This window comes from Podarcis muralis, chromosome 10 (genome assembly GCF_964188315.1).
Source record: "Podarcis muralis chromosome 10, rPodMur119.hap1.1, whole genome shotgun sequence".
Lineage (NCBI taxonomy): Eukaryota > Metazoa > Chordata > Lepidosauria > Squamata > Lacertidae > Podarcis > Podarcis muralis.
The window spans coordinates 34,862,226-34,888,519 of NC_135664.1; the positions used below are offsets into that span (position 1 = coordinate 34,862,226).

A 26,294-nucleotide genomic window follows, 5' to 3' on the forward strand; every position below is an offset into this window, starting at 1 on the left:
GATCATGCTGGTTGGGATAGGAGTCCAAAAACATATGGATGGTCAGAGGTTCTACTGTCCTACTTTTAAGGGGATAAGGCAGTTAAAAAGTTATATTATTACTGGAGCTTCAAAGTTTCTAGGCAGGAAAGTGCTACAGTTGTAGTGCAAAAGTCCTTTGAGATAGTTTATGCAAGCCTACTGAAACAAACCTGTGCAGGAGTACAACCCTGAAGGCATTTCAATGCTGCTTGTGCACATAACCCTCGGGGGGGGGGGGGCGCTGGTCCTGTTCAGCAAAAACATCCTAGTGATATACTTGTAAGATTTTTTTTTTTAATGTACACAGGCACACAACTAATTTCTGAAAATACTAGGTTTATTCACACCCCAGTGGTAAACAACCTTAATATGATGTCTCTAGTTTTTTTTTTTTTTTTCTGTAGGTCACCATCACAAAATACAAAAACCTAGAGCATAAACAAGCAGACAGTTATGAACGTCCAATGTGGTCTTGATGGAAATGGACAGATTTGGTTGGTTCTTCAGGAAAGGAGGCAAAGATTGGTCTCCGTCAACAGTTCTGGTATCTTCACAGCTGCAGTCTAATAGCTACATGACAACAGACTTCACAAGAACCAAACTATATATAGCAATGAATTAACTATTCATGCTTTAGGGATTTACTGCATTCTACATTTTGGCAGAAAAGTACTATTAAAATGCTAGGTACAAGGAACCTACATTTTAAACTGGTTCTGTCAGTTTGTTTTAACAAATTGTTTACTTAATTCTACCAAGATACAAAACATAAGGCTGTAAGTAACTAATAGTTGTGTTTAGGCTATTACAGTGCAGATAATCCTCAAGGCCACATACACACTGTTTCACTGCTGCTTGCATTCTGCTGGGTTTTGATCCTTCTGTTGGAAGAAAAAACACACCAACATATCAGGGTGAAGACCACAGCTGTGCTACAGGACTCTGATAACTTTATTGGAGGGAAATGATTTACAAAGATCATATGCATCAATTACTGACCTTGGGGTCATAATCTGGATCATTTTCCTCATCCGCTTCTTCTTCCCCTTCCTGAAATATACAGGACATACATTGAATGCGCACTTGATGTCATAAAGAGCAAAACTGAGAGTCTGACATTCCAGGATTCGTAAGCACCTTTGTGCTACGTTTTAACTACTGAAACCAGTTAAGCCACCATGAAACTCACCTCATCATCGGCCTCCTCACCCTCTTCGTCATACTGGGGGGAGAAGGAGGGAGACAAAAATTAAGATAAGAGGACAGTAATACTTTAAGGACATTACTCTGCAAATTAGAGTTTTTGAGTTGCAGTTATTTCCAGACATACAATGTTAATTTACATTGCACAGGAGCACTTTGCAAAGCATGGGAACTTTTAGCAAAAACCCAATTAATGCCACAATTCTACATACACTTAAACCTTAGCATGAAAACAAAATCTGCACTCTAAACCCAAATTGCTTTGACATCTAATTATTGCGCCTGCTTAGGGGGGAAACTCATTCTGATTGTATCCCAATTCGTACTTTACGTGTTCTAAAAACAAGCTCCTGCATGAAGAACACAAAGCACCCAGCCTGAAATTCAGCCCTATATGTAACCGTACAATCTAGCACCGTAACGTAACATGCACTTTCATCTATGTCTAATTCTATTATAATTAATGAAGTCTGTGTGGTAAGTTATAGCTCCGTTTAAGCCCTGGGGTACAGCTACTGTTCCAAAGTAATTTTGGCACAGCTGAAAACAAGCACCACTTACATCATCATCATCATCCTCAATGGCTTCTCCTGTGAAATACAATACTGATCGTGGAACTATGCGCTCCCGTAGAAAGTGACCGATTTCAAAATCAGCTGCCAGAATTGCTTCAGCATCATCATCCTGCACAGGTAATAGGAATTCAAAGCTTTATGACTTTGCATTTAGGGGGGGAAATGATACCATTCTATGACACAAAAATTGTCTAAAGCCATATTCTCCCCAATTATTTATAACAGATTGCAAAATTAATTCATTATCTCCAAAAAAATAATTAAATCTTTATTTGTGCCCCGACTGAGTGCTGAATTCTCAATTTCAGTCACCAAAAATAACACATTTAATTTGGGTCTGAAAACTTGAAATACTGCTTAAATCACTTCAAATTATCTTAAAGAAGCCTAAAATTTATCTCTTGCTACTGCTTTTATCTTAGATATTCTCCAAGTTATATTTATTAGGAAATTAAACTAGAGGGACTTACCAAGTCTCCACTTTCAGGAACTGCAAAGGAAAAGTAGTAAGATATAGGATTATACTTATATTTAAAAACCACAATATTCAGATTTTACTGTAATAAAAAAAACATCAGAAACCATTTACCTTCAGGAGGACTGAAAAAATTGAAGAAAGAATCGTTGGAAACTGTTTTCGTCACTGTTCTAACTGTTCCACGCCCCTTGTGCTTCTGTTTCTTTTTGATAGTTTTCAAAGTAACATTTTTTCCCTTTTTCCAATCTATTTGGCACCTATGAGAAAATTAAATTAATAAATCAAGGATATCCTTATATACGTATTTCAGCTGGTTTAGAACACTAGCAGTTAAGTACTTGTGGGGTTGGAGTCCAATTCAATCCTATGAATAACAAGCCAGTGTCAGGCCTGTTCTCATGCTATTTTTCCCAGAGCTGTCTAGTATGAGGAAGAAAGTAACACCTGAATTAAATGAATCAATTACATTTTTCTTTCCCTCTTAACAGTATTAATATTTATTGAATTTATATACCGCCCTATACCTGCAGGTCTCAAGGCGGTTCACGGGGGGAGGGGTCATAAAACCGCAAAATACGTGATTTGAAAATGAGTTATCTCATCGTACAGTATTTCAACACATATCCCAGCTGCAATACATCTAAGCTGAAAGGCTGCAGGGTCTCTCTTGTTCCAGGACATTCAGTCCTCCAATAGGCTGTCCTGATCCCTTGCCCTTAAACCCCATATTTGAATCTTCTCCATAAAGCCTCTCAAGTGTATTGTAGGCCGCACTGTAGTATCAAAGGTGTTACCATCACTTTGAAACTCTGCCACTAATTACTTCAAGTAATGCTGAACATGCTGGGGGTGAGGGGGGGGGAATTCCTCTGCCTATGCAGAGAAGGTCTGGATGTTTTAAAGTAACCATCTTTGAACATCCAGATGTTTTTAAGTAACTTCCTTTGAACATGTTGCAATACAAGTTACTTTTGTCTTTAGGCTGGCAAGACAAAGCTGGGTGGATTAGTATCTAGGCACTCGTGATGATCGTGCACAGGCAGGATAACAAGAACCATTCAACTACGAGAAACTAGGTTCATAACTCTGGTTCAAATACCAGGATCAGAAGAACCTGACTTCAAAGCAATGCACAAGGCCCTAAATCAAAAAGTGAGCAATCTCAAGCTAAACCCCAGCAACCTTTCCAGCATGCATATTACACAAGAAATTCAGCATATAGGCAAGGCATTAATGTTCCCGGAGGTTAGGAGTGATAAAATTGCTAATTAAAATGTAATAGTGAATATTGCAATGCCTTAAATATGGGCTGGACTTTGGTCATGAGTAAGAGTCAGGAAATATCTGTGAATTTAAATGGTTTGTACCAGGTTTAAATGTTTGTAATTTTCTGCACTGCGATTGCTGGGTGTAGAGCATGCACATATAATTTATATCTATCTTATCTCTAGGGACGCGGGTGGCGCTGTGGGTAAAAGCCTCAGCGCCTAGGGCTTGCCGATCGAAAGGTCAGCGGTTCGAACCCCCGCGGTGGGGTGCGCTCCCGTTGTTCGGTCCCAGCGCCTGCCAACCTAGCAGTTTGAAAGCACTCCTGAGTGCAAGTAGATAAATAGGGACCGCTTGCTAGCGGGAAGGTAAACGGCGTTTCCGTGTGCGGCTCTGGCTCGCCAGAGCAGCAATGTCACGCTGGCCACGTGACCCGGAAGTGTCTCCGGACAGCGCTGGCCCCCGGCCTCTTGAGTGAGATGGGCGCACAACCCTAGAGTCTGTCAAGACTGGCCCGTACGGGCAGGGGTACCTTTACCTTTTTTATCTTATCTCTCTCTCTTTAGAGTAAGGGGTATATCACTCACAAGTTAAAACATTTTGTGTCCATTAAAACATGATCTATTGTACTAAAGCAAATTTACATTGTGAAGTAAGCAGGCACATTCATAAACACCCATACTGACTTCAACAGAGGCCCTGGTTTGGGTGCCCCCACCTTCAGGGGCAAGGTGGGTAACAACAAGTGAAAGTTCTTTTCATGTGATAGAACATTGCCTATTAAAACTCTGTTTATTTGTCAGGCACCTTTAGGTTGACAGCTAAAAAAACTCTTCTTTTACTTGAGAACTTAATAGCAGCTGCTATTAGTGGAATTTATGTTACTCTATGTTTTTCTTTGCCTCACTTTTTAAATTTACTGGATTGTCATAGTTTACTTGTATATATTCTTACAATATATTACAGATTTTGTCCTCATTTGCAGACGTGCCGGTAAACCAAGCAGGTAAACTTTGGTTATAGCTCTTGGTTTGCCTGGAGAGAGCTAAACTATGAATGTGAATTTGAACAGGATGCTAAGCAAAACCACAGCTTGGCTCAGCATAGTCGCTAAATGACTGGGCTGCTATCTCCTTTTGAGGAGCCTGCAAAGAGTTTGGCTTAGAATTACATGCAAACTGGGCCAGTCTCATGTTATGGAAGACTGTCAACCACTTATTTTAAGAGAACATCACACTTACCCTGTGCAACCCATAATTTCTGGTCCATCGAAGGAGAAAGGATCAGAATCATCAGGTTCTGACCTCATTCTGTATGTTTTTGTCACCACGTCATTTGTGAAATATTCATTGGGTTCAAAGTGGAACTCTAATGTGAAGGTCTTTTTAAAAAACATAGAAAGACTGTGTTAGAAACAAGTGAGTAATGCATCATTAAGCACCGCAGGTCAGCTATCCAATATGTCAAAACAATGGAATTACTTTAGTACAATGAAGGAGCAAACAGTGCTGCTTAAGTTCTATTTCTTGCTCAAATGGATACATTGGATAGAGCAGCCTTCTACACCTTCAATGTCCTCCAGATGTTTTGGACACATCAGCTGAATGGCTCAGTTGGTCAGAGTGTGGTGCTGATAATGCCAAGGTTGCATGCAGGTTCAGTCCCCGTAAGGGACGGCTGCATATTCCTGAACTACAGCGGGCTGTACTAGAGAATTTTCAGGGTTCCTTCCAACTCTATGATTCTATGACTGTAACTTCCATCAGTCTCAACCAGCAGGGAGTTGGCTGGGTTAGGGTTAGAAGTTGGAGTCTAAAACATCAGGAAGGTATCAAGTTGGGGAAAGCAGGTCTACACACTGTTTTGTCATACTTCAATTTTGAAAAACACACACGTAAATGTACATTTCATTTTCTGTATGGCATTCATTTGTGTTCCCCATTTTTTTAGGGAACTTACACTGGTGGGATCCCATTTTCAGTAAAGCTCTCATTTAGCAATGCCCAACTGGAAACACAGATCTTTATAAAGTTCTTGTGGAATCTTCACATATCCCTATTCATAATATATCCTTTTCAAATAAGAGCCAGTCCACACATTCAGCTGCAAATCAGAGATAAGTATTTGCATGATTAAGTATCAAAATCCTACGTATGTAACTCAACCCTAATTTTCAGCTAACAAGTCATGTGGACCATAAAGTTTATGACTCCTACAAGCGTAGAACAGATTGCAAAATTTTCAAGTGTTGCAGTTGATTACTGAACGGTACTGAACAGAAGCATAGTTTATGTATCTCAATATTCAATGCACTCTCATCAAGAACTTACCATAGGCTGCCCAGCCTCTGAAAACTTCACTTTAATATCTTTCAAGTGTTTCAGAATTGGTTCATCATGTTCCTACAAAAAAAAATGACATTTAACATGTAGCTACAAGAAGAAAAAGCAGTGTAACATAGCAAAAGGAAGCAAATACAAATAATCTGGGGTGAGCATTTGATTCATAAATCCGTATTTCAATCAAAGCTAGTTCTCCAGGTAGTGGCAACCATCGAACAAGTACTCTCATAAAACACAAGCTTCTGAGAAATGGAAAAGCATACCACATGCCCAGGTCTGTATGTACTTTGCAATTTGATGCAAATGTGGAATGTGATATTGAGTGAGGTATCCAGCTTTTCAAGAATCAGAGTTTTTGTTGTATGACATGTTACTTTTAGCCCTTATGACAGCTTCTAATGTAGACTCATGTGAGAGCAATGACAGCTGAATAACATTCAACGTAGGTGGTAGAAAGTTCAGAAACTTAAGAGGAATTCACTGCCACAGCATGTAACCAGGACCACTAGTTTAAAAAGCTTTTAAGATTAGCACCTGATGTCCATGAATTTAACTGGGTCATCCATGTTCTGAGGCAGTATGCCACCAAATATGAGATACTGGGGACCAACTTTAAATGGCTGCACCCTTCACCCCCTAACTTGTGGGTTTCGCAAAAGGCACCGCTGAAACACCTAGGAACAAAATATTGGACGAGATTCCACTGTAGATTGATCTAAGACAACTCCGTCATGTTCTTATGGTGTAGAATTTTGAGTTCATAAAGACAAATGATCTATTCTTTCTGAATGTTTCTCAGAAAAAATGGATAACTGGATTACTAGAAACTAAAGCTGAATTCCAGAAAAAAAACAGGCTCCTTAAAGTCTGGAACTAAATTCTACTCTAAGTGGACCCACTTAAATCAGTGAACCTGGGAAAGTCACGCCCATAATTTTCAGTGGGTCTACTCTAAGCAAGTCAACAGTGGATGCAACCCTTAGCTTACGAGCAAATCTGCAAGAAATTAAAAGTCATTCTTTTACCTGAACCATATCACTGAGTAAGTCAACATTCTTGAACACAGTCAGCCAAAATTCAGGAATTCCTTTAGGGTCATCTTTTTCTTCATCTTTTTTCTCTTCTTCAAGCTTGGCTTTCTCTTTCATTTCCTCCTTGTTAAAATTAAGAAGTTACTCTTTCTAAAATTTGAGTGCTGCACACTAACCAAGAAATCTAGTGTTATACTAGTAACCACAACAAACAGGAAAAGTGTCAGTCAAATACTATCAGATTAGTGGCTGTATACTCCAATATTTATGTAAGACAGGCATCTTACTATTTAAAGCTACACAGAACCTCTCAAGGCACACATAGGATATCAGAACATTTAATGAGTTGTAAAAAAGTTTTATGCTGTTTTTATGCTGCATCTGTACAGGAAGATTTTTGGCTGTCTTGTTTAAATTACTTTTATATATATTGGTTCAGTATGCATATAATAGTAAGCCTAATCATGTCTTAGTTTGAATGTGCTCTCCACTGCTCCTTTTGCTACTGTACTGGTGTGAGGTAAACCATGGTACGATGTGCTGTCTGAACCGAGGCCCTTTGTTTGTCTCATCCCAGACAAACCATGAGTTATAAACCCCCAAACAAAATTTGGTTACAAGCACATGGTTTCTCTGGAGGAGGCAAACCATGAATCCTGGTTCACACAGCACACTAAGTGTTTCAGACCTCTTGGCAGCAGGAGGACCAGGGAAGAGCGCAGCAGCTGCAATCTGCTCTTTGGAAATCCACATGTTTGCACTAAGCCATGTCTTATCTTAGAGCCACATGAGAACGGGGTCACTGTGTTTAATTGTTATAAGACACACAGGAAATGTTTATTGGTGGGCTGCTATATCAATCCAATACAAAACAACATCAACTGGATCAAAATGTTTACTAGCCATCAAGGGGGCAAACAATTTACAGAGTTATAAACTGAATGATTTGTCTGCATTTACTACTAGAATAAGTCTACAGTACTTCAAACTTGTAAAGCACGAATACACAATTAATCCTACCCACAATCATATTTAAGTACTCACTGAAATTTCTTCTTCAACATCTGTTTTCCATTCACATTCTTCTTCAGTAGGTTCATAAACTGCATTGATGATTTCACTCCTCTGGAAGAGTAAATTGTTTGTTTATTCAGGTTACCAGAATTTAGTTGGACCCAATACCCAACAAAAGCAACAAACAAGTATTATTATTATTTTGCAAATAAAAGGTTACAGAATTACTGAACCAGTGGGAATTTGGTCCCATTTTACTCTGCACAATTAAACTCTCATCCCTAGAGGTAAAAGTATAAAGATTACCTTGTCAAACAAGGGCTGATAAAGAGCAGCATATTTTCTTTCCAATTCATGAACTTCTTCATAGAACTTTGCTTCTATCTGTGCACATTTAACTTGAAGATTCTTGAGTGCATTTACGCGTCTCTTAACTACTTTAGGCAAGCTGAGGGAGGAAAATAATACTGCATTGTTACATCAATGACAATCATGTGGATTCATTCTCCTAATAAAGTTTCCTTTAAACAGGTTGGATTATGCTGTTAACTTTTATTTTCAAGAGCAACAGCAGAGCAAAATTGTGATATTAACACAAGAGTGATTTTTATTTTTGAAGGTTTTATGGAAATTAACATATACAATATCAATTCTGAATCACTTACATATAGAACAAGATAAACCCCATAATCACCCCTTCCAGGAAATTCCTTAAGTGTTTCAGACCATATTTCTTTGTGGAAAATATTGTTCAATTTGAACAGAATTCTTAATATCAATTATCAACTGAAATTTCAGAATTCAAGGTTTATATATGTTTTAGAAACTAACTTTTTAAATAACTTAATTTAGCACCTGAAAAGACAGATTAAACAACTATCTGTGACTTCTTTGCAAGTAGTATATTAGGTGCACTCCATGCAGTTCAAAAGTTAAAGTGACATGACACTAACAACTGAAAAGTTGAGTAAACACATTAAAAATGCTGCTCAGGTCAGCTGATTTTAGGATAAAGGATTCAACTGAGTGCTGAACATTGAGAGAATTTTGGAATTCTCTGGCTTCTAAGAACGCATTGTTTTCTTTAATAATTCAGCACATACTGAAGTAAAAGTGAATTCTGGCAACAACTAGGCACAGACAACAAAGATCTATTACAGTATTCTGAGCTGGTAATTTTAATTCGTGACAAGGATAACAATTTAAGAGAGTCCAGCCTGGGCCATCTTTACCCGACTCATCATGCCCCCTAGCCTTACACTGTTTAAGCAACTTCAGGTGTGCTTTGCACATGTCAACTTTCCAAAGATCACCAGTCAAGATTTAAGCATGCCTCTGGCACCTTGTCATATACAAGCAGAAGACACGGGAGAAGTATAGCATGGTAAGTTTCTTAACTTCCCCAATACTGCTGTCTCACCAAGCATGTCCAATAGCAAATTGCTTAAACCCAGCAGCACCAATGCTTAGGGCAAAACTTGGCATTTCTTGAATATATGAGACTTGTTTAAAAAGAACATCTATACATTACATGCGCGCGCACACACACACACACACACACACACACACAACGATACTGATAGAAGTTCCTGCACTGATATTTCACTCAAAATATTAACATTATACACCTACTTTTTTCTCCATCCCCCCCCCCTTTTCATATTTTAAGTTAGTCTTGGGTGGACTTAAGGACAGTTAGTAAGCAAAAGCTCCAAATTCAAAGCTCTATCTAGTATTTATTTATATAGTGTTTTCTGTAGTCAGAGTTAGATAAAAACAATGTGTTACATGATCCCCAAGATTGATACACCAGCACACAACTGCTTTACATTACAAGCTATGTCAGTATTAGGTCCGCTTTGTAATAAATAGCATGGAGACACCTTTCAGGTAGAATTTGTAAGCAAAACCTAATAAAGCTGCAAGTCAGTAAAATTCGAGGTTAATTTTATATTGTTGTATCTGTTCACACCAAGTTGAAAAATAGTATGAAAGCTGCATATTTCAATATTGAGGCCAAAACTACAGCTTCTTACAGAAACACATTCAGATGACTTCATTTCAGTAATGAATGTGAGTGGACGTGCCTTCTTTCAGATTCAGGCCACTACCCACCTTCCTGGATGCCCAACACTGGACATTCAGGAGAGGGCTCCAGTTCTTACTGAGACAAGGTGGTCAATGGGTGGAGAATTTTAGATAGGCAATTATTTGGCTCAGAAGTCTATGAAATTGAAATTCTAGTAATTATTTCTAAATTTGATCACCATATATAAGCTAGCGTTTGAATATTGTCCTTGCTTTCAGTTATTCATATCCTATTTTTGGTAATGTGAAAATGTTCTGAAACACGACCAAAACCAGAAAAGAAAAAAAGATTGCAACACATAAAAAGCAATTTTACAAGCTGCAGAAGCGAGACCCAGGTTTACTGTGAAGGCTATTTAAAAAAGGGGTAAGCAATATTCTTCCAGAAACCTTGGGGGGGGGGGGGAGAACCCCAAGTGAATGCTTCTTAAGTACAACAACACTCCAAAAAAATACCACATGGCGATATATCCTGCTGCAATCAATGGGACACTCTACTGTGTCTTTTTTCAAAATTGGGTAACCTTGCTGCCTACTCTGTTTGGGCTAATGTGGCCTATACTGGTCAATCACAAAAGCAGGGGGAATTAAGTAAACACACACAAAAAGGAGGAAATACGACAATTCCTCTTTACATAACAAGAAATCAGGTTCTTAATAACCGCTCCATATTAAATCATACAAAAATAGGACTCTATTGATGGGCATTTTTTATCTAAATGTGTATGCGAAACTCTTTTTCCAGAAATCCAATACCAATCATTTTTGCTTCTGAGGCACTGTGGAGTAATTAAACTACTTAAGAGCCTTTTTTACAACAGGGATTCCAAAGCAGCAACTCACAGCTGATCATAGGATGGGTTTAGGGAGGGGGAGAATCCAGATTTTGCTGGACTTTAACTTTCATCAGACATGATTTGCAGCCAAACAACACCTGGAGGTCACAATATTTGTTACCTTTAGTTTATGGTCAAGAGAAAAACATTTAAATATTTGTAAAGAGTATTAAAAGCAGAAGCTGTGTTTCCCCACAATTTTTTAATGAGATACCTGTTTTTGTTTGGCTTCAGCAAAATTTCTTTATGTTGGGTTGAAAAAACAGAGACCAACAAATAATGACATAGAGAACTTCTTGTTCCTTTGCATTTTTGCACACCCACCAAGAGCCCGTTTGCATGAGTAAGCTGTTACAAATCAAAGGTAAGTGGCATTTGTCCTCTGCAGACTCTTTACAGACGGGTTTGCAGTGGGGGGAAATGTTCTGTCTCCAGACATGGTTTGAATCCAAACACTGCCTGTACATGGGCCAAATGGGGTTCACTGTCAGTGCCAATAGGCTAATCAACGCTGATAGTGAGCTCATTTTATGCTGTCACCTGATGGCTTAATGACAACAGGTGATTGACAGGTGGGTCCCTCAATAACTGAGTAACCGTTGGGCCAGCCTAAGGGTAGATAACACTGTGCCCTCAGATGCTTGGACTACAGCTATCACCAGTCCTAGCCAGTATAGTAAATGGTCAGGGATTATGGGGCACAAGCCAGTTATATCAGCTGGCCAGGAGACAGGGGCTGACTACTTACAAACAGGAAATGACATAGCTGAGCAATATTTCTTTAGCTTGATATGGTAGACTATATTTCAGTGTACTAGATCAAGTTAAAAATTGACAAAGGAGTAAAAGTTACAGTAATAAATAAGGGCTCCCAATTCTCCATCTGTCAGTTTGTGTAACAGAGAGTAGCTTCTCTTGAATCAATTTAGGCAAGGAATACATTGCATATTCTATAGATAAGTAGTCCAAACCTGGCCATCTAATTCATATTCAGAGGCGATATCAAGTATGAAAAGCAATGGACATCTACAAAACATTTTAAGATCAAGCAAACGTGCAAGTATTAGACAAAGCTCAAACACAGTACTCCTGTTAATTTATTTTGCTTCAAATGCTTTAGTTGACATGCTATATAAGCTTTAGGGATGAGCTACTGTACTTGAAGTGATGAAGAGCTGGCTTTTTGAAAACTCTCAAAAAGGTATAGTATCTCAGTGAAAGCACAGCATGAAACTCAGTAAGGACTTGCTGATCTTGGATCAAGGACCTTGCAGGTTACTAAATATGCTACAAGAGAAAAGAAAGCAAGTTCATAGCAGATGCGAGATCAATTGTGGCCAGCGATTAGAGGGTGTGGGGCCTTTTAAGTCAGAGCAGCAGCTCTAGGGTGCTTGACCTTTTCCTTGCTTGCCATTTCTGCTCCAAACTGATTGCCCAGTTGCTTCCTTCCTACAGAATTCCACTTCTACGCTTGCATAGAAGTAAAATGCTTATGTGGCACCTCAGGATGGGACACCTAAGAGGCTTTTTGGAACAGAAAAAGCCTGGAGGTAAACCAGACATGCCTCATTCTGTGGTCAAAATTGCAGCTTCCCATTACATTTTTTATTCAGAAAAACAGTTATCAGGGAATCATTATAGACATTTGCATGTAAAAAGGAAAAGGAAAAGAAAGGGGAGGGGAGGGGAGGGGAGAGAAAAAATTTGTAGGTGCTTCTTGGGGACACCACTTGTACAGATGTCTTCCCAAAAAGTGAGAAACTTTCTTTATTGAAGCTCTATTCAAATGCATACCTGCTTTTTCCTTTTTTAAAAGTAATTCTCACATTTTGGATTTATCTAAAGGACAGATCATTTGAAACTTGTTTCCTTCTTCCAACCTAAAAGCAGTATATTCTACCCAGCATCCATCAGTCCAATCTTGCAGCTGATCTGAAGATAGTGTCAATAATACTTTTCTGAAGTAGCCCACAAAATGCTAGTGATGGAAATCACTGCCCATACAGCTGTGAGGATTGTTACTACTTGTACTACCTACCTACCAAAAACCTGTGGCTCTCCATTGTGTGGAAAGCAGTGGACTTGGGGCCTATTACACTGGCACAACATTCACTTTTATACCTGAAGCCTGAAATAGTACATGAGTTGTGAATTTTCAGCAGTATGGTCAATCAGTTTCAATCTTCCATCCCCACTCTTACGAAATGCATACCAAGGAAATTTTATCATTTTATTACAATGATTTTTTTCAGGAGTCAGTGTAACCTGAGATAAATCAGAAGTTACTCAAGAGGGGCAGAATATGCAATATGGAGAGCACACATATGCTCTGCAAATTTCAAAGGAAACAAACTCTGTATATGTCTCAAAAATGAAATACCTGTATAGACTGCTCAAACATACAACACCCACAAAACAGATATGTGGTTCAGCAACCACATTCTGATCTTCAGTACTAAAAGTGCAATTGTTTCCATGCCCAACTGAGTTCAGTTAGACTTATTCTCAAGCAGTGTGTGTGTGTGTGTGTGTGTGTGTGTGTGTGTGTGTGTAACTGCAGCCTTAATTACTTACGTTTTCTGAAGTAGCAGTCACTATTACTCTCTCAAGCAGATTGTTATGTCCTGATTTTAGACTGCCTTCCAACAACACTATTTCTAACCTGTAGGTCATACTTCTGTACTTAATATTGCAAAACAATGACCATTTAACATAATGCAAACCATTTTATCTATTAAAGAGGTAAGAACAAAGAGGAATTAATATATGTAACTGCAGAACACTCTACCTCTCTATATATCCTGTAGGTGTTCCAACCAGACCGTCAAGTCTTTCCTGAAGGGCTGCAAGAATTTGAGGATTCTGCATCATTTGTACAGTCAGCTGGCGTGCTTAACAAAACAAAAGAAGTTTTAAAAAACACTATTATACTCCCCCATTATGAAATTTTAGCCCAGTGCTTGCAATTCAGATTTTACCAAATGATATAACATAAAATGTCAAGTATTTGCATGACTTATTGTCTAGAAGTCAAGCGTCAAAAGAAATCTGCCTCAACAGATCTAATGTAATAGCAGAAGGATGACTATTTTTAAATGTCTACCTCCCATGTTAAGTAACCAAAAGAGGTAGCACATATAATTAGGATACATAAGGTCTAACACACACCTCAAGAGTCGCAAAATTAAATGCTAAATATCTATGTTTATAAAGACAGCAATCCTATACACACTACTTGGGCAGCAATACTTGCCTCCAAGTAAGCATGCACAGGAAAAGCTAGATTATGAGATGGGAAACAAAAATCACACTAGCATTTAATACAAGGACAATTTTGCCTAAAGCATTTAAGGTAAGCATTGCACTAAACAATCAATTTGTTTTTCCTCTGAATGGCAAGATCTGCTGAAGGTGAATATTTAACCAGCAGGTATCAGACTGAGCCAAGAAAAGCACTTCTTCCATTATGCCTACAGAAGAAAACCTTTGCCTGGGCTCATTTTCCCCTTACCTTTACTGTTAGCATCCTCTCCAGTTTCTTCCTCTTCTACCTCTTCAACATCTTCCATATCTTGCTGGTCCAGCTCAGCCTGTTCTTTGCTATTAAATTCCAAGTCAAAACAGGAATTTGATTCTCTTTAACCCAAAAAATTTAGTATGAAAGTACATCTAGCAAGTTACCAATTCAGATTTAATCTAGCATATTAAAGTTCAGAAAATGCCCAGAAGCTAGTGTCTTTCAAACCATTTCTCTAATGCACATCCCATATGTTATCTCTAAGTTGGCAGGGACTTGAGCTTTTTAAGGCTCTCATTGCAACAGCACATGCAACATGCAAAAAGCCAGTATAATCAGAGACAAACACTGTTCTAATTAAGGTGTATATTCATGATCCATAAGAGGCACTGTGCATGACAGATATAGCCAATGATTTCCTCTCATCTGCTATATCCTAACTTTCCCTCCAGTTTGATTTAAAAAGCAATTATCATTGGAGGAAGAGGAGAGATGCACACTTACTCCAGCTATACAGAGAACCTTTGGATAGTTTGCAATTGCACGTATATTATTGGAAGGTGTTAGGTGCAGTGCAAAGCAGATAAAATATGTGACCTTTTGCAAAAAGAAAAATCTAGTGAAAAGTATTGTAAGATATTATTTACACCAGAGATCCATCACAAGTAGAAGGAAGGATATAACTTGTCAAACCCTTTGGCATCAGGAGATTGAGCATAACTATACTCTGTAATGGTCACATCCTGATAATAAGCCACACTAATACTTCTGGACTGAGCGCCACAGCACAGCTTAACTGGTGAGCAACAGAACAAAGGTTTGATAAGACCCTCCAAGAGTGATAAATGATTATTAGAATCAGACTTCTACAAGCTGACTGTTTATTGAGGGAGGGGATGAAGTAAAATTTGTATTCACAACTTGCAACCTATGTTCTACATAGGCATACTGAAAATTAATTGATGTTCTACCTTCCTTGCATAAATGTTTCTACTTGCATCTTTCCCCAACTCTGCACTACCTTGCCTTTAGCATCAAAAGCAACTGTAACTGACATTTTCAGGAGGAGGTAAGACAACACTGTCTTTCTGATTTAACATTATTATCCTAACTGAAGAGAAAACACCCTGTCCTCACTGTGACAGGACTGAAGGCATGCAATGTTCTCTAGTTTGCACCTGATATGTACGTCTATTGGGTAAACCACAAGCCTGCTTGCAAATAGCTACATAAGAAATGACCAGTACACACCTCTTTCTGAGTCCATGTATGTGGTTTATAATTATTGCCAACCCTTTAAGGGACCAGGATCCATACGTACAATTAAATTGCTAATACTCAGTCGAACCTGCTGAATATGTCCCTAAGTCCCAAGTAAAGTTTACTATGAATACAGTATACACTTTGCATAAATGTGCAATAACATTTGATATGGGAAAAGCACCAAGAGAGCCCTTACATGCAGGCCTGATACACACACAAAATTGAGTGGGAAGAACACGTTATATCATGTGCGTGGTCAAAATAAGCGGTATTTGCTCCTCCCAACATAAACACTGCTGGGCTTTGGCTAAGTATCTGAACTAAGTCTAGGATTAAAAAGTATTGCCTATAAATTTACAAATTTATATTAACAACTGGAAGACCTAGAACATTGTTTGCTACTAACTATATATGCCCTTGTAAGAAATAACACAATTGCAGATTTCACACAATATAACCTTTTAAAGATAGAACAACACATTAGCCAAAATTTAGCATGCTTACTTGTCAATGTCTGCCATTTTCCCAGACCTCAGAAAACCCCTAGAAAAGAACAGAAAACATTATTTTACATTAAACTGCAGCTTAAACAATAAAATAAACAGAACAATAAAATAATAAAACAGGATAGGACCCTTTTATAACGCCTTTGGGAAACATATTCAGTCTGAAGTTTTGTCATACCGTCAATCATTTCGTATTCTAACATTACAACTAACGTCGGAGACTGCTTGAAAAAGCTAATGATTGTATGACATTACTACTACTGAAGTGCAATGTGTCTAAACTTTGTACTCCCACCCCAAAATCATATACAAAAGGTTTTAGCATTGCTAGGTTTGTGCACATTCTGAATTACAGGACTATTTGTCGGTCGAGAGACAGTACAATTTAAGGCAAATTCTTCCACTGCAGCCATCAGATGGGAGACCACTTAAAAGGCTTCTGCATGGAAGACTTAACATAGTGGTCTCACCAGGGCTGATCACTCAACCAGCCACCATTTATTTTAAGGTCTCCAATTTCCAGCCGTTTTTGGCTATGTGAGGCATGTCCCATTTCAATTCCTTCTCTGATGTCCATTTCCTTCTTTTCACGAACCCCTCTCACCCATATCACCTATTTGGTCACATCCTTTCATACTCATATGAAATAATCCTGTACCCAGTGTCACAGGCCTAAGATTCAGCAGATGAAGATACAAGATTTGAAGGCTTCTGCATGATACAAAACCTTTTATATGGCAGTATTTCATGTTATCTGGAAGTACAACTTTAAATACTATGTGTAAATACTATTTTAATTTCATAATCTTAGGGTGTTCCTTCTCACATCTCATGATATATACATTTTGGGGATAAACTGCAGCATTGTGCATTATCAGCATGAGAAAAACTATGGTGATTCTAAGAAATTCAGGTGTGAACCGCATGGATGTAACTGCAGGATCCCTGTGACTATGCTGGCAAAAGAAAAATGTATTGTTAAGGAAGTAGCTGTCAGCAATTTCCATCTACAACTTGATAAAATGCTTTCTTACAGCATTAGTGTGGAAACATTCTGGGTCTGTGGACCAAAATAAGTGGTGTCAAAAATTATGTCAGGTGATTTGAAGTTTGGTGCTTTGAGGTCCTGAAGTTGAACTTCAAAGCACCTTGCAGACAAGCAACACACTGATAAAAGGAAAAGTTCCAATCTCCCAGCACATTGCTGACTTCAGGACTCCAATGCTCAGCATAACCTTTTTTCCCCTTAATGAATGGTGACATGGACCATTCATAATGTAGGGATATTCTTCACAACTGTAAGCAGGGCAATGGGGTGGAGTAAGCTACAACATTTAACTAACGCTGTTCACTGCTCCTGCTCAAGCTGCACAGAAAAAGCATTTTGGTTCCTGAAATTTATTCCAACTGTGCAGATAAATTAGAATTGATAGAATTCTACAGGATGTGGCAGAAGTGTGTTAAAACAGTCCAGATCCAATGAACTCTAGGCATGGACTTCCAGATGGTGAAGATGTCAGTCAGCCCAGGCATCTTCATGTGGTTGCAAGTGGCCGATGGCCATTTGCAAAATGAGCTTGGTGAATTTCGAACACTGCTCTTCACTGAGCAGATGCTCTGCAAGCCAAGCCATCAGATGCATCTTAAATTGGAGTAACAAAGGCCATGGGAAGAACTTCAACCGAGCCTCCTGGAGCACAGGAGTAACTGGTTGGAGTGCAAATATAGAAGCAACAGTGGCATGGCATAGGATTTATCAAGAGTGCCTGAGTCTTCACTACATGATCAATGATTGCATCCCAGAGATGAACTGCAACCAGCAACTTCCATTTTCTTTTAAAAATATGTAAGGATAAGAAGAGTGAATAAGAGATGGGAAAGAGTAGATTCATGAAGTATGTGCAACCAAGCCTTGCATCCTGGGGGTTAAAAGAATGTGGAAATTATTGAAAGTTCTCATTTATTCTTGACAAACTTATGTATCCGCAAGGATGTGACCTTACCACATTTTCAACAGTGGTATTCAATAAATGATTCTGCCCCTCATCAAAAACCCTAATATCCATGAATCTTCCAGAGCTACAGTTTCTCCATCATTCATTCCTTCTGCACTGCAGAGCAAGTCATTTAATCTCTCATTGGAATTCTCTATCAGAATTTTCTATCAAGTATTTTCACCCCAGCACTAGGACAGAAGCAGCAGTGATATTCAAGAGACCTTCAACTGAGATTCCAGAACAGTTTTATGCCTTGCCAGAGTTGCTGGCACAAAGTAGCAAGACATGCTGACAATGCCAGGGCTCACTCTGAAGCCTTGCTTGGTAGTGTCATCAGGCTTTACCAATGATGATCAGAACAGCTGCTTATAAAGACCAAACCCTAAGTTCAAACTCTCATTTCTTAAGCACAGTTAAATACACTTAAGTTAAACTTGGAGGACAACTAAAATATTGATATGAGGAATTAAGTTACAAAAGCACTTCTATATTAATGGAATAAGTGAAAATAGATGTAATACAATAGAAGCAGGTTCTCAACCAAATGAACAGCACGTTTCATCCTGAAATGTCAGAATATGAGCACTTGCTAACAAAAAGTTAGGTTAGGCATGAGTCCTGTCACTTCCTGCATATTTCATGCATGCAGGATGTCCATTTTTTTTATTAAAAAAAAGAGACCATGACATATACATAAGCTTTTTAAAATGCAAAACCATGGCTAGATTTTTCTTGGGGGTAAAATCAATCTGCACAATGCTCAAGTCTGCAAAGACTTGGGGTAAAGGAAGACATAACATTGATTTCCCCCTCCCTCCCTTGAAATTCTCCTCACAGCCTTCAACTGGACTGTACGTTTCCTCTTTGAACTCTTGGGTGGATGGGGAGTAAATTTCAAGTTTGTGACAGCAGCTGTCTTACTTAGTGAATACACTGTAGTTGGATGGCCTTCTATAAAACTATTCCTGGTACAAGTTTATTCTTTAGAAAGCAATCTGCAGAAGTTAATGTATTTCAAACAAAAGTCAAACAATAACATTCATACTTTGTCATTGCTTTGTTAGCTTCAACCTGCTAGAAAAGGATAATTAACATAAGCATGGTACCTTCTCTTTAGCCTTGAAGCAAATCTTATCTGAGATGTTCTTGGGCAGAGAGGGAGAAAAAGTATTGTTATATATACACCTTATGGTTTGAAGTCTAAAGGCAGCTTCAGAAATGAAAATGAAGCTGAATGCAAGACAGCATATTTGGCTAAACACAAAGGATCGCCAGATCCAAAGCTGCTTCAAATGCTAATTCTATCTACTCTTTTCATATGAATTTTTAAAAAAGTAAATACGTACATATTTGACAGGGCAATTTGCTAAGATAGTATGTCAACCAATATGTACTAAAGAACACATCTAAACATTAAATGGTATAGAAATATTATTTTCTGAAACCATGGGGGTGGGGGGATAAAATTTATTTCCTAAAAGAGACTTTAAAATATTTCGAATATTTTCCCCCAAATATTTTATGTACATGTTAAGATGGTCTCCCTCTACAGTCCCCTACTATCCTCCCATCAGCTCTTGAGGGTCACCCAACATCCAGAGCAGGTTTTGGGGGCACATTGGGTCTGCAGGGGACCAAAAGGAAGGGTAAGTCCCACCTGAATGAGCAGAAGTCAATTTACAAGCATGCTGATGCTACTAGATTCATATCTAGTTTATGTATAAAATAGTACTTGGATATACTTATGAAAAAAATACTGAAAATTACTACAACATGCCAGAGATAAGATTTGTATGCTGCTGTACCCTAGCATGAACAAGACTAAAATTCCCAGTTAGTAAATAGAAAATAAATCAATAAAGTGAAAATAAAAACCATCAGTACTGTGAGCAACTAAAATATGTATTATTGAGAAACAGAAATAGTATGCAGACCTCAAGATAAAATGCCCTGAAAATTAATATTTCTATGATGTAACAAACAGGTCCTATTAAGAAAAACATCAGTAATGATCCAGACTTTATTACTGCCATTACACCCTTTAAGATAACAGTATCTCACACAGAAAATTATTTCAGTGGATGCCCCATAGAATACACAGCTCATGTACTACGCTACCTAAAATCCAGAACTTGTACAGTAGTACCTCGGGTTATGAACTTAATTCGTTCCGGAAGTCCATTCTTAACCAGAGGCGCACATTCTCTACATAGGCCCTGGAAGCGGATTACGTTCGTATCCAGGGGCACAGTTCGCAACCCGGAACACCTACTTCTGAGTTTGCGGAGTTCGTAACCCGAAGCATTCGTAAGCAGGATAGTTCGTAACCCAAGATACCACTGTATTTCAATTCACTTGCACCAGGAAATTAAAATGACCATAACTTTGTTTTTTCACCTAGGTGCATGAAATCTGGAGATAGAATAGCTGCTCAAAAGGAGATCAACCCTGCCAAATTTAAGACTAGTAGCTCTAGGGTTTTTGTGCTAGCCATCTTTGAAGTTTGCTTTTTTGAAAAAAATTTAAAATGCTGATGTATGTGCTATTACACTATGTGTGCTCCTTGTGCACTGACTGCACACAATGTACTTACAAGACTTACCGACACAAAAGCACAAATAAAGAGACACAGAAAACAGAACACCGATGTAAATAAAATGCAAACCTAACCTTAAAAAACTAGGGTCCAAATGGGAGGGGTGTGTGACACTGCTTAAGTAGCTAAGACAAAGACAAATATGTTTATGTTATTGTGTAGGTATGGGACTAGGATTGATCAAGAAAGAATGGAAAACAAATAAGCCTAAGGACAGGTGAAGTACTGTGCAGGAAAAAGAACATAAATGCCACCAAACTACTTCTAAGAGTCAGAACTCCTAAGAGACAATGCTGGATGAGAGTCTGACCCTTAATGAACAATGTCCTACCTCACTTGGATGTTCTCCTTATATGGTGTTGCAATAATTGCACAACTTTGGAGGCAGTCTATCTGGAGTTTTGAGACTGTTTTGAGCTCTAGATCAGCACATATCACTACAAATCAATTTGGGTCTACCTGACATGTTCTATAGCTGCCTTGACCCTATCCTGATTCAGCACAAATCAGTCTGATTCAGTGTGGGATTCAAACAAGTCTGTTGTTCAATCCTAGCTGGGAATGTTACAAGTTGCAGTCCATATATCTGACAACTATGTTTGCTACCTCTGTTAAGAACTACAGTCATACCTCGGGTTACAGACGCTTCAGGTAGCGTGTTTTTTGGGGGGTTACAGACGCGCCAAAACCTGGAAGTACCGGAACGGGTTACTTCCAGGTTTCGGCAGTCGCACATGCGCAGAAGCACTGAATCACAACCCGTGCATGCGCAGGCACAGCGCTGCGGACATGCCTCCCGCATGGATCACATTCGCAACCCGAGCGTCCACTGTCTTTCCTAGAGCTTCCAAACTGAACAAGGGACTGCTGCCAATCATTTAGAAGTAACAAGTATATTCAAGAACAGTACACTAGAACCCTCTCAGATCCATTCAATCAACATGCAGTAGGTTAAATGTTCCAACAGGCATTTCAATGTAAAGGGGGATAGCCTCTAGAAGTGGACAAAGGCAAAGGACAACTTGAGGAGCAGTATGCAACTAATTCCTCCACCTCAAACTTTCACACATTATATTCCCTTCTTGGTATTCAAGGGAACTGAAAGACAAAGGCATCTAAGTGCCCCCTCCTTACTGTTTTCTGAGACTTTCCCCAAACATTTTGGTCATAGCTCACACAATCCTTACAACATAAAAATAGAATTCCTGCCAATATAATCAATAGAGAAGGATTGAGTTCTAAAGGAAATAATTTTATACTTAATTGAACTATGAAAACAAACTTGTATCAGGAGACCTTACTGGTGAATAGAACAAGCTGTGACATTGTACTGTGCTACCAGTATGTTAAAAAGACTAGCAGAAATACATACACTAGTCATCAAAGTGTCAAAAGAGCTGCTTTCAAAATGGTAAAAAGAGACCTGGAGTTACTTTGTCAACAAAAAAGAACTGCTAAAGAACAAATAAAAGAGTTCGGACATAGAAGAGTCATATGAACTAAAGGCAGAACAGCATCATAGCAGGTGTGGCTGTATTTTGGTCTCAGTGTTCTCTCTGTCAACATTATGCATAGTTTGCTACTAGTCTACCTAGTGTCACCCTCTTTCAACAATTTTTACCCATATTAAGCACTTTTATAGTAGATAGGGATGCACTAGAGCCAGTGTGGTGTAGTGGTTAAGAGCAGTAGACTCATAATCTGGTGAACCGGGTTCGCGTCTCCGCTCCTCCACATGCAGCTGCTGGGTGACCTTGGGCTAGTCACACTTCTTTGAAGTCTCTCAGCCCCACTCACCTCACAGAGTGTTTGTTGTGGGGAAGGAAGGGAAAGGAGAATGTTAGCCGCTTTGAGACTCCTTTGGGTAGTGATAAAGCGGGATATCAAATCCAAACTCCTCCTCTTCTTTTCTCTACTGGGCTGGATAAAATTATTACATCTCTGCACTATAATTCCAAAATGCATAACTTCCATGCATTGACCCTGATACACAAGTTTCATTAAGTATCACTTCTGTTGATGCTATGAGTCAGGTGAAGTCACTGTACTAAGGTAAACCAGGATTGTCATTTATTTAAAGGTACATGCATGGTGCCATTTGCAACCTTCCAAGACAAGGTAAGATAGAAACCTCAAAGCAGACCACAAGCACATGCAGAGGGACCCCCCCCCAATGCACAAGTGCCATGCATCCTCATGGCACACATGCATGGGAACACAGAAAATAGAGGTCTGTGCAGAACTCCAATACTCCTGTTCAGCTCCCCTCACCCATAGGTTAAGGAATGCAAACAGCTGAACAAGATAAAAATCATACAGGGCCTTTGCAGGGGCCTAAGAAATACCCAATGTAACCACCATCACTTTAAACATAACCCCTTTACCTAGTCCTGAAGAGCAACTCTCCTCCATCTTAAGTGTGAATGTTTATTATTTAGTTTATTAAATCATACTTTATTAAATCCTGAAGCACAGCAACACCTGAAGGGTCACTTTTGCAATTCTTATTGAACTACACAGTGGTACATAGTATCAATTGTATACCCCTTTCAATTTCGAGCCTTATGAGATATGCAAGCCAAGCATGGTTAATCCTAAGCACACCTATGTGGAATTAAGCCACAATGCATTCACTAACAGCACAATCCTATATATGTCTACTCAGAAGTAAGTCCCACCAAGTTCACCAGGGCTTGCTCCTAATTAACTGCTAAAATAATTCCAGCTTTAGACCTCTATTAAAACACACACAATGGGAATCTGTTAAACTGATTAAACTAAGACTTTGTTATTCTGAATGTTTCATCACTGCCTGCTATGAATATCTGAATAACATGGGGAACAAAGTGCTTTACAATTCTGCAAATCCACCCTCAGAAGAGTAACTGAAATAGAGACTGGTGACTTGCTTGAGGTTACCAACAAATCTATAGAATGTTTTTACACTGCCTATACTGCTGTAGCAACTATACTAAGGCCACAAAAATTGACATTAGCGTCCATACACAAAATTTAATATTAGGCCAGACACACAACATGGAGCCTAGAAGGGTCACTTCTGATCTTTAAAATCCCTGTTTGTGAAAAACTCAACATCCATTGTTCAATGAGATCTTCAAGGTAAATATGAACCTTGAAACCTACTGTTTGAAATCCAAGCCAATTTTAAAGCCTGATTTGCTTGGTATTTACAATTTAAGAAAAGCCGAGTGTCAGGCCTTCTCAGCACTTATCTGACCATCTACAGGCTGTTGCTGGATGTTAAACAAAGACTACAGAAAACAGCCATGTCTTGAAGGTCTTCGTTCCACAACAAGCTTTTCCACTTACCCAGCCTATCATTACAGAGACAAATCCGTCTTTTGCTGCCTTTTCAGACGCACTTTTAACCTAACCCACAACACGGACCCTTCTTTTAATATTTTACATGGCACGTCTCTCGGTACCCGTAATCCACCGCTTCAAGAAGAGACCCACCTTGGATCAGACGCAACCCACGTGCGATGATCCATCTGCCAGTTGAAAACCAAGGCGGCAGTGGGCAGTACCTTCAAGACCGTAAGCCTCCCTGCCTCCGCCCAGCGTCATTCCCCGCGCCCTCTCGCCTTCAGTGCAACCCACCCAGGCGACTGTAAACTAACCATATAAAAAGAAAACCTCGGGTTTTGTGGCACCTTTAAAAAAAAACACCTAATAAAGGACGTTTGGAATAATTTAAAGGCAGCACAACTACCCCCAGAGCCAGAAACGGCCGGTTATTTGTTACACTTAGTTGACACCTCAAAAAGAGCAAAACGCCCATTTTTATTCACATGCACTCACCCTGCAGCCTTTCAGTCTCCAAGAGCGACACACAAAATGCGGGAAAGCGAGCCCAGCGGTTGTTTACTACCTGGCGAATGCAGCCCGGCCAGGCTCCGCCGGGGGGAAGCCTTTCCTCGAGCAGCACCCAGCCCTCCCGGAGTGCTCTGGCCGGTCTCGCCTCTCCTCCGAACAGAAGGAGGAAGCGTGGAGGGACTCTCAACCTTCCCGCCACAAGCGCGCGCCCCCCTCCAAGCCCTGCCCAGGCGCGGTGCCTCCCCTTCCCCATCGGGCCCTCCGCTTCCCTCCCGCTCCTCCGCCCTCCCAACCCGCCACAGTCGCCGCGGCTCCTTTCTCCTCAACATGCCCGAGGCGGGCGGGCGGGCGAGAGGGGAGGCCGCCCAGCCAGAGCCCCGTCTCGTCCCCACGTGCTCGCCTGTGGCTCAGCCGGCCAGACTAGGCCAAGCCGGGGCGGCCCGCTTGACCGCAGCCTCGCCCCGAGGGAGAAGCGGAGACGGGCGGGCGGGCGGGCCTTTCCCCGCAAGTACTGTCCCCCCACGCCGCCCCATCGAGAACGGCCACGGTGGGGGAACGTTCCCCGCCTGCGGAGGGGCCGCCAGAGAAGGGGGCCGCCTGTGCTCCCTCCCTATTTTCTCCCCCTCCCTCCCTCCCTCCGCCTCAGAGCAGAGCGCGAGATCCCCTCCTGCCAGGGCAGAGGCTCCCCCTCCCTCCCCCGCCACCAACTCCTATTGTAACAGGCGGCCCCCACCCTCCGAGCCCACGCGCCCCGCTTACCTACCTGCGCGAGGCCGGGTCTCGCAGTGACTCAGGAGCGAGGGAGAAGCGCCGCGCGGCTGGCGGTAAAAAGACCCGAGCTCCCGCCGCTCGCGCTCATATAGAATTAACGTCACCACGTAACATCCCCCCTCCTCCTCCTCCTCCTCCTCCTCTCTGTCCTTCCCCTCCCCTTCCTCTTCCCGCGCGCCCCTGTCTCCAGGCAACCCCGTGCGTGCGCGCGCCTTGGAACGGCGAGCCTTGCTGCCTAGTGACAAGCGACGGGCTCTTCTTTCCTCTCGCCTCTTTCTCTCTCTTCTCGCCCGCCAATCAGCCCGCCAACGAAAGTCCCAGCCAACCACCTCGGCCCGGGCGCGAGCCAGGCCTTGGGCACGCCACAGGCAAGGCCACGTGGTCCCGGGTTCCCTGGGACAAACAACAGAGCGCGAGCGCGCTTGGGTGTGTGGAGCGTGTGCGTGGAGTTGGGGGTGGGGGGGGGAGGAGGAAGTGAAAAGGGGAGGGAGGATTGCAGCGCCGCGAGCCCGGGCTGACGGGCAGTTGGCAAGGAAAGGGAGAGCTGAGAGCTCGGGGCGCGCTTTGGGTGGTTCCCTCCGGCCCTGCGTGACGGCCAGCCTGGCTAATCCTGGCCACAGACTGAGCAGCACTTCAAGCACATCCTGCTTGCGTTTCTTCTGTGCGCTTGCAGCCATCGTGTGTACAGAGAGGAGGTGGGAAGGGGCCACACTCAAGCACATGCACACGCGCTGTGCACAGTATATACACTTTGTGTGTGTGTGTGTGTGTGTGAGAGAGAGAGAGAGAGAGAGAGAGAGAGAGAGAGAGATCCCATCTTCCATTCTGTCCCATTTTGGCGCTGACTTGGTCAATATTGCCATGTTGACCTGTTCACCATCATCATTGTTATCATCTGTACCATCCACAAACAATGTGCGTTACAAAGTGTAAGAAGACAGATCTCTGCCCCG

At 40.7% G+C, this 26,294-nt stretch overlaps 1 protein-coding gene across 4 annotated transcripts; it reads right to left on the reverse strand.

Moving 5' to 3' along the window:
• Positions 1–340: 340 nt before the first annotated feature.
• Positions 341–25,472, reverse strand: NAP1L1 (nucleosome assembly protein 1 like 1). Of its 4 annotated transcripts, none has more exons than XM_028745864.2 (15): positions 25,334–25,472; positions 16,139–16,177; positions 14,366–14,454; positions 13,643–13,745; positions 8,237–8,378; positions 7,961–8,041; positions 6,911–7,039; positions 5,874–5,945; positions 4,785–4,924; positions 2,389–2,534; positions 2,270–2,289; positions 1,786–1,908; positions 1,211–1,243; positions 1,021–1,071; positions 341–902 (listed from the first exon to the last, which is right to left on the reverse strand). In XM_028745864.2, the coding sequence occupies exons 2-15, from the start codon at positions 16,153–16,155 to the stop codon at positions 867–869; spliced, it is 1,182 nt and encodes a 393-aa protein (XP_028601697.1). In that variant the 5' UTR covers positions 16,156–16,177; positions 25,334–25,472; the 3' UTR covers positions 341–866. The 4 variants fall into 4 exon arrangements, with proteins under 4 accessions (XP_028601697.1, XP_028601696.1, XP_028601695.1 ...); XM_028745863.2 differs by having other exon boundaries at positions 6,911–7,036; positions 14,366–14,490; XM_028745862.2 differs by having other exon boundaries at positions 14,366–14,490.
• Positions 25,473–26,294: the final 822 nt, after the last annotated feature.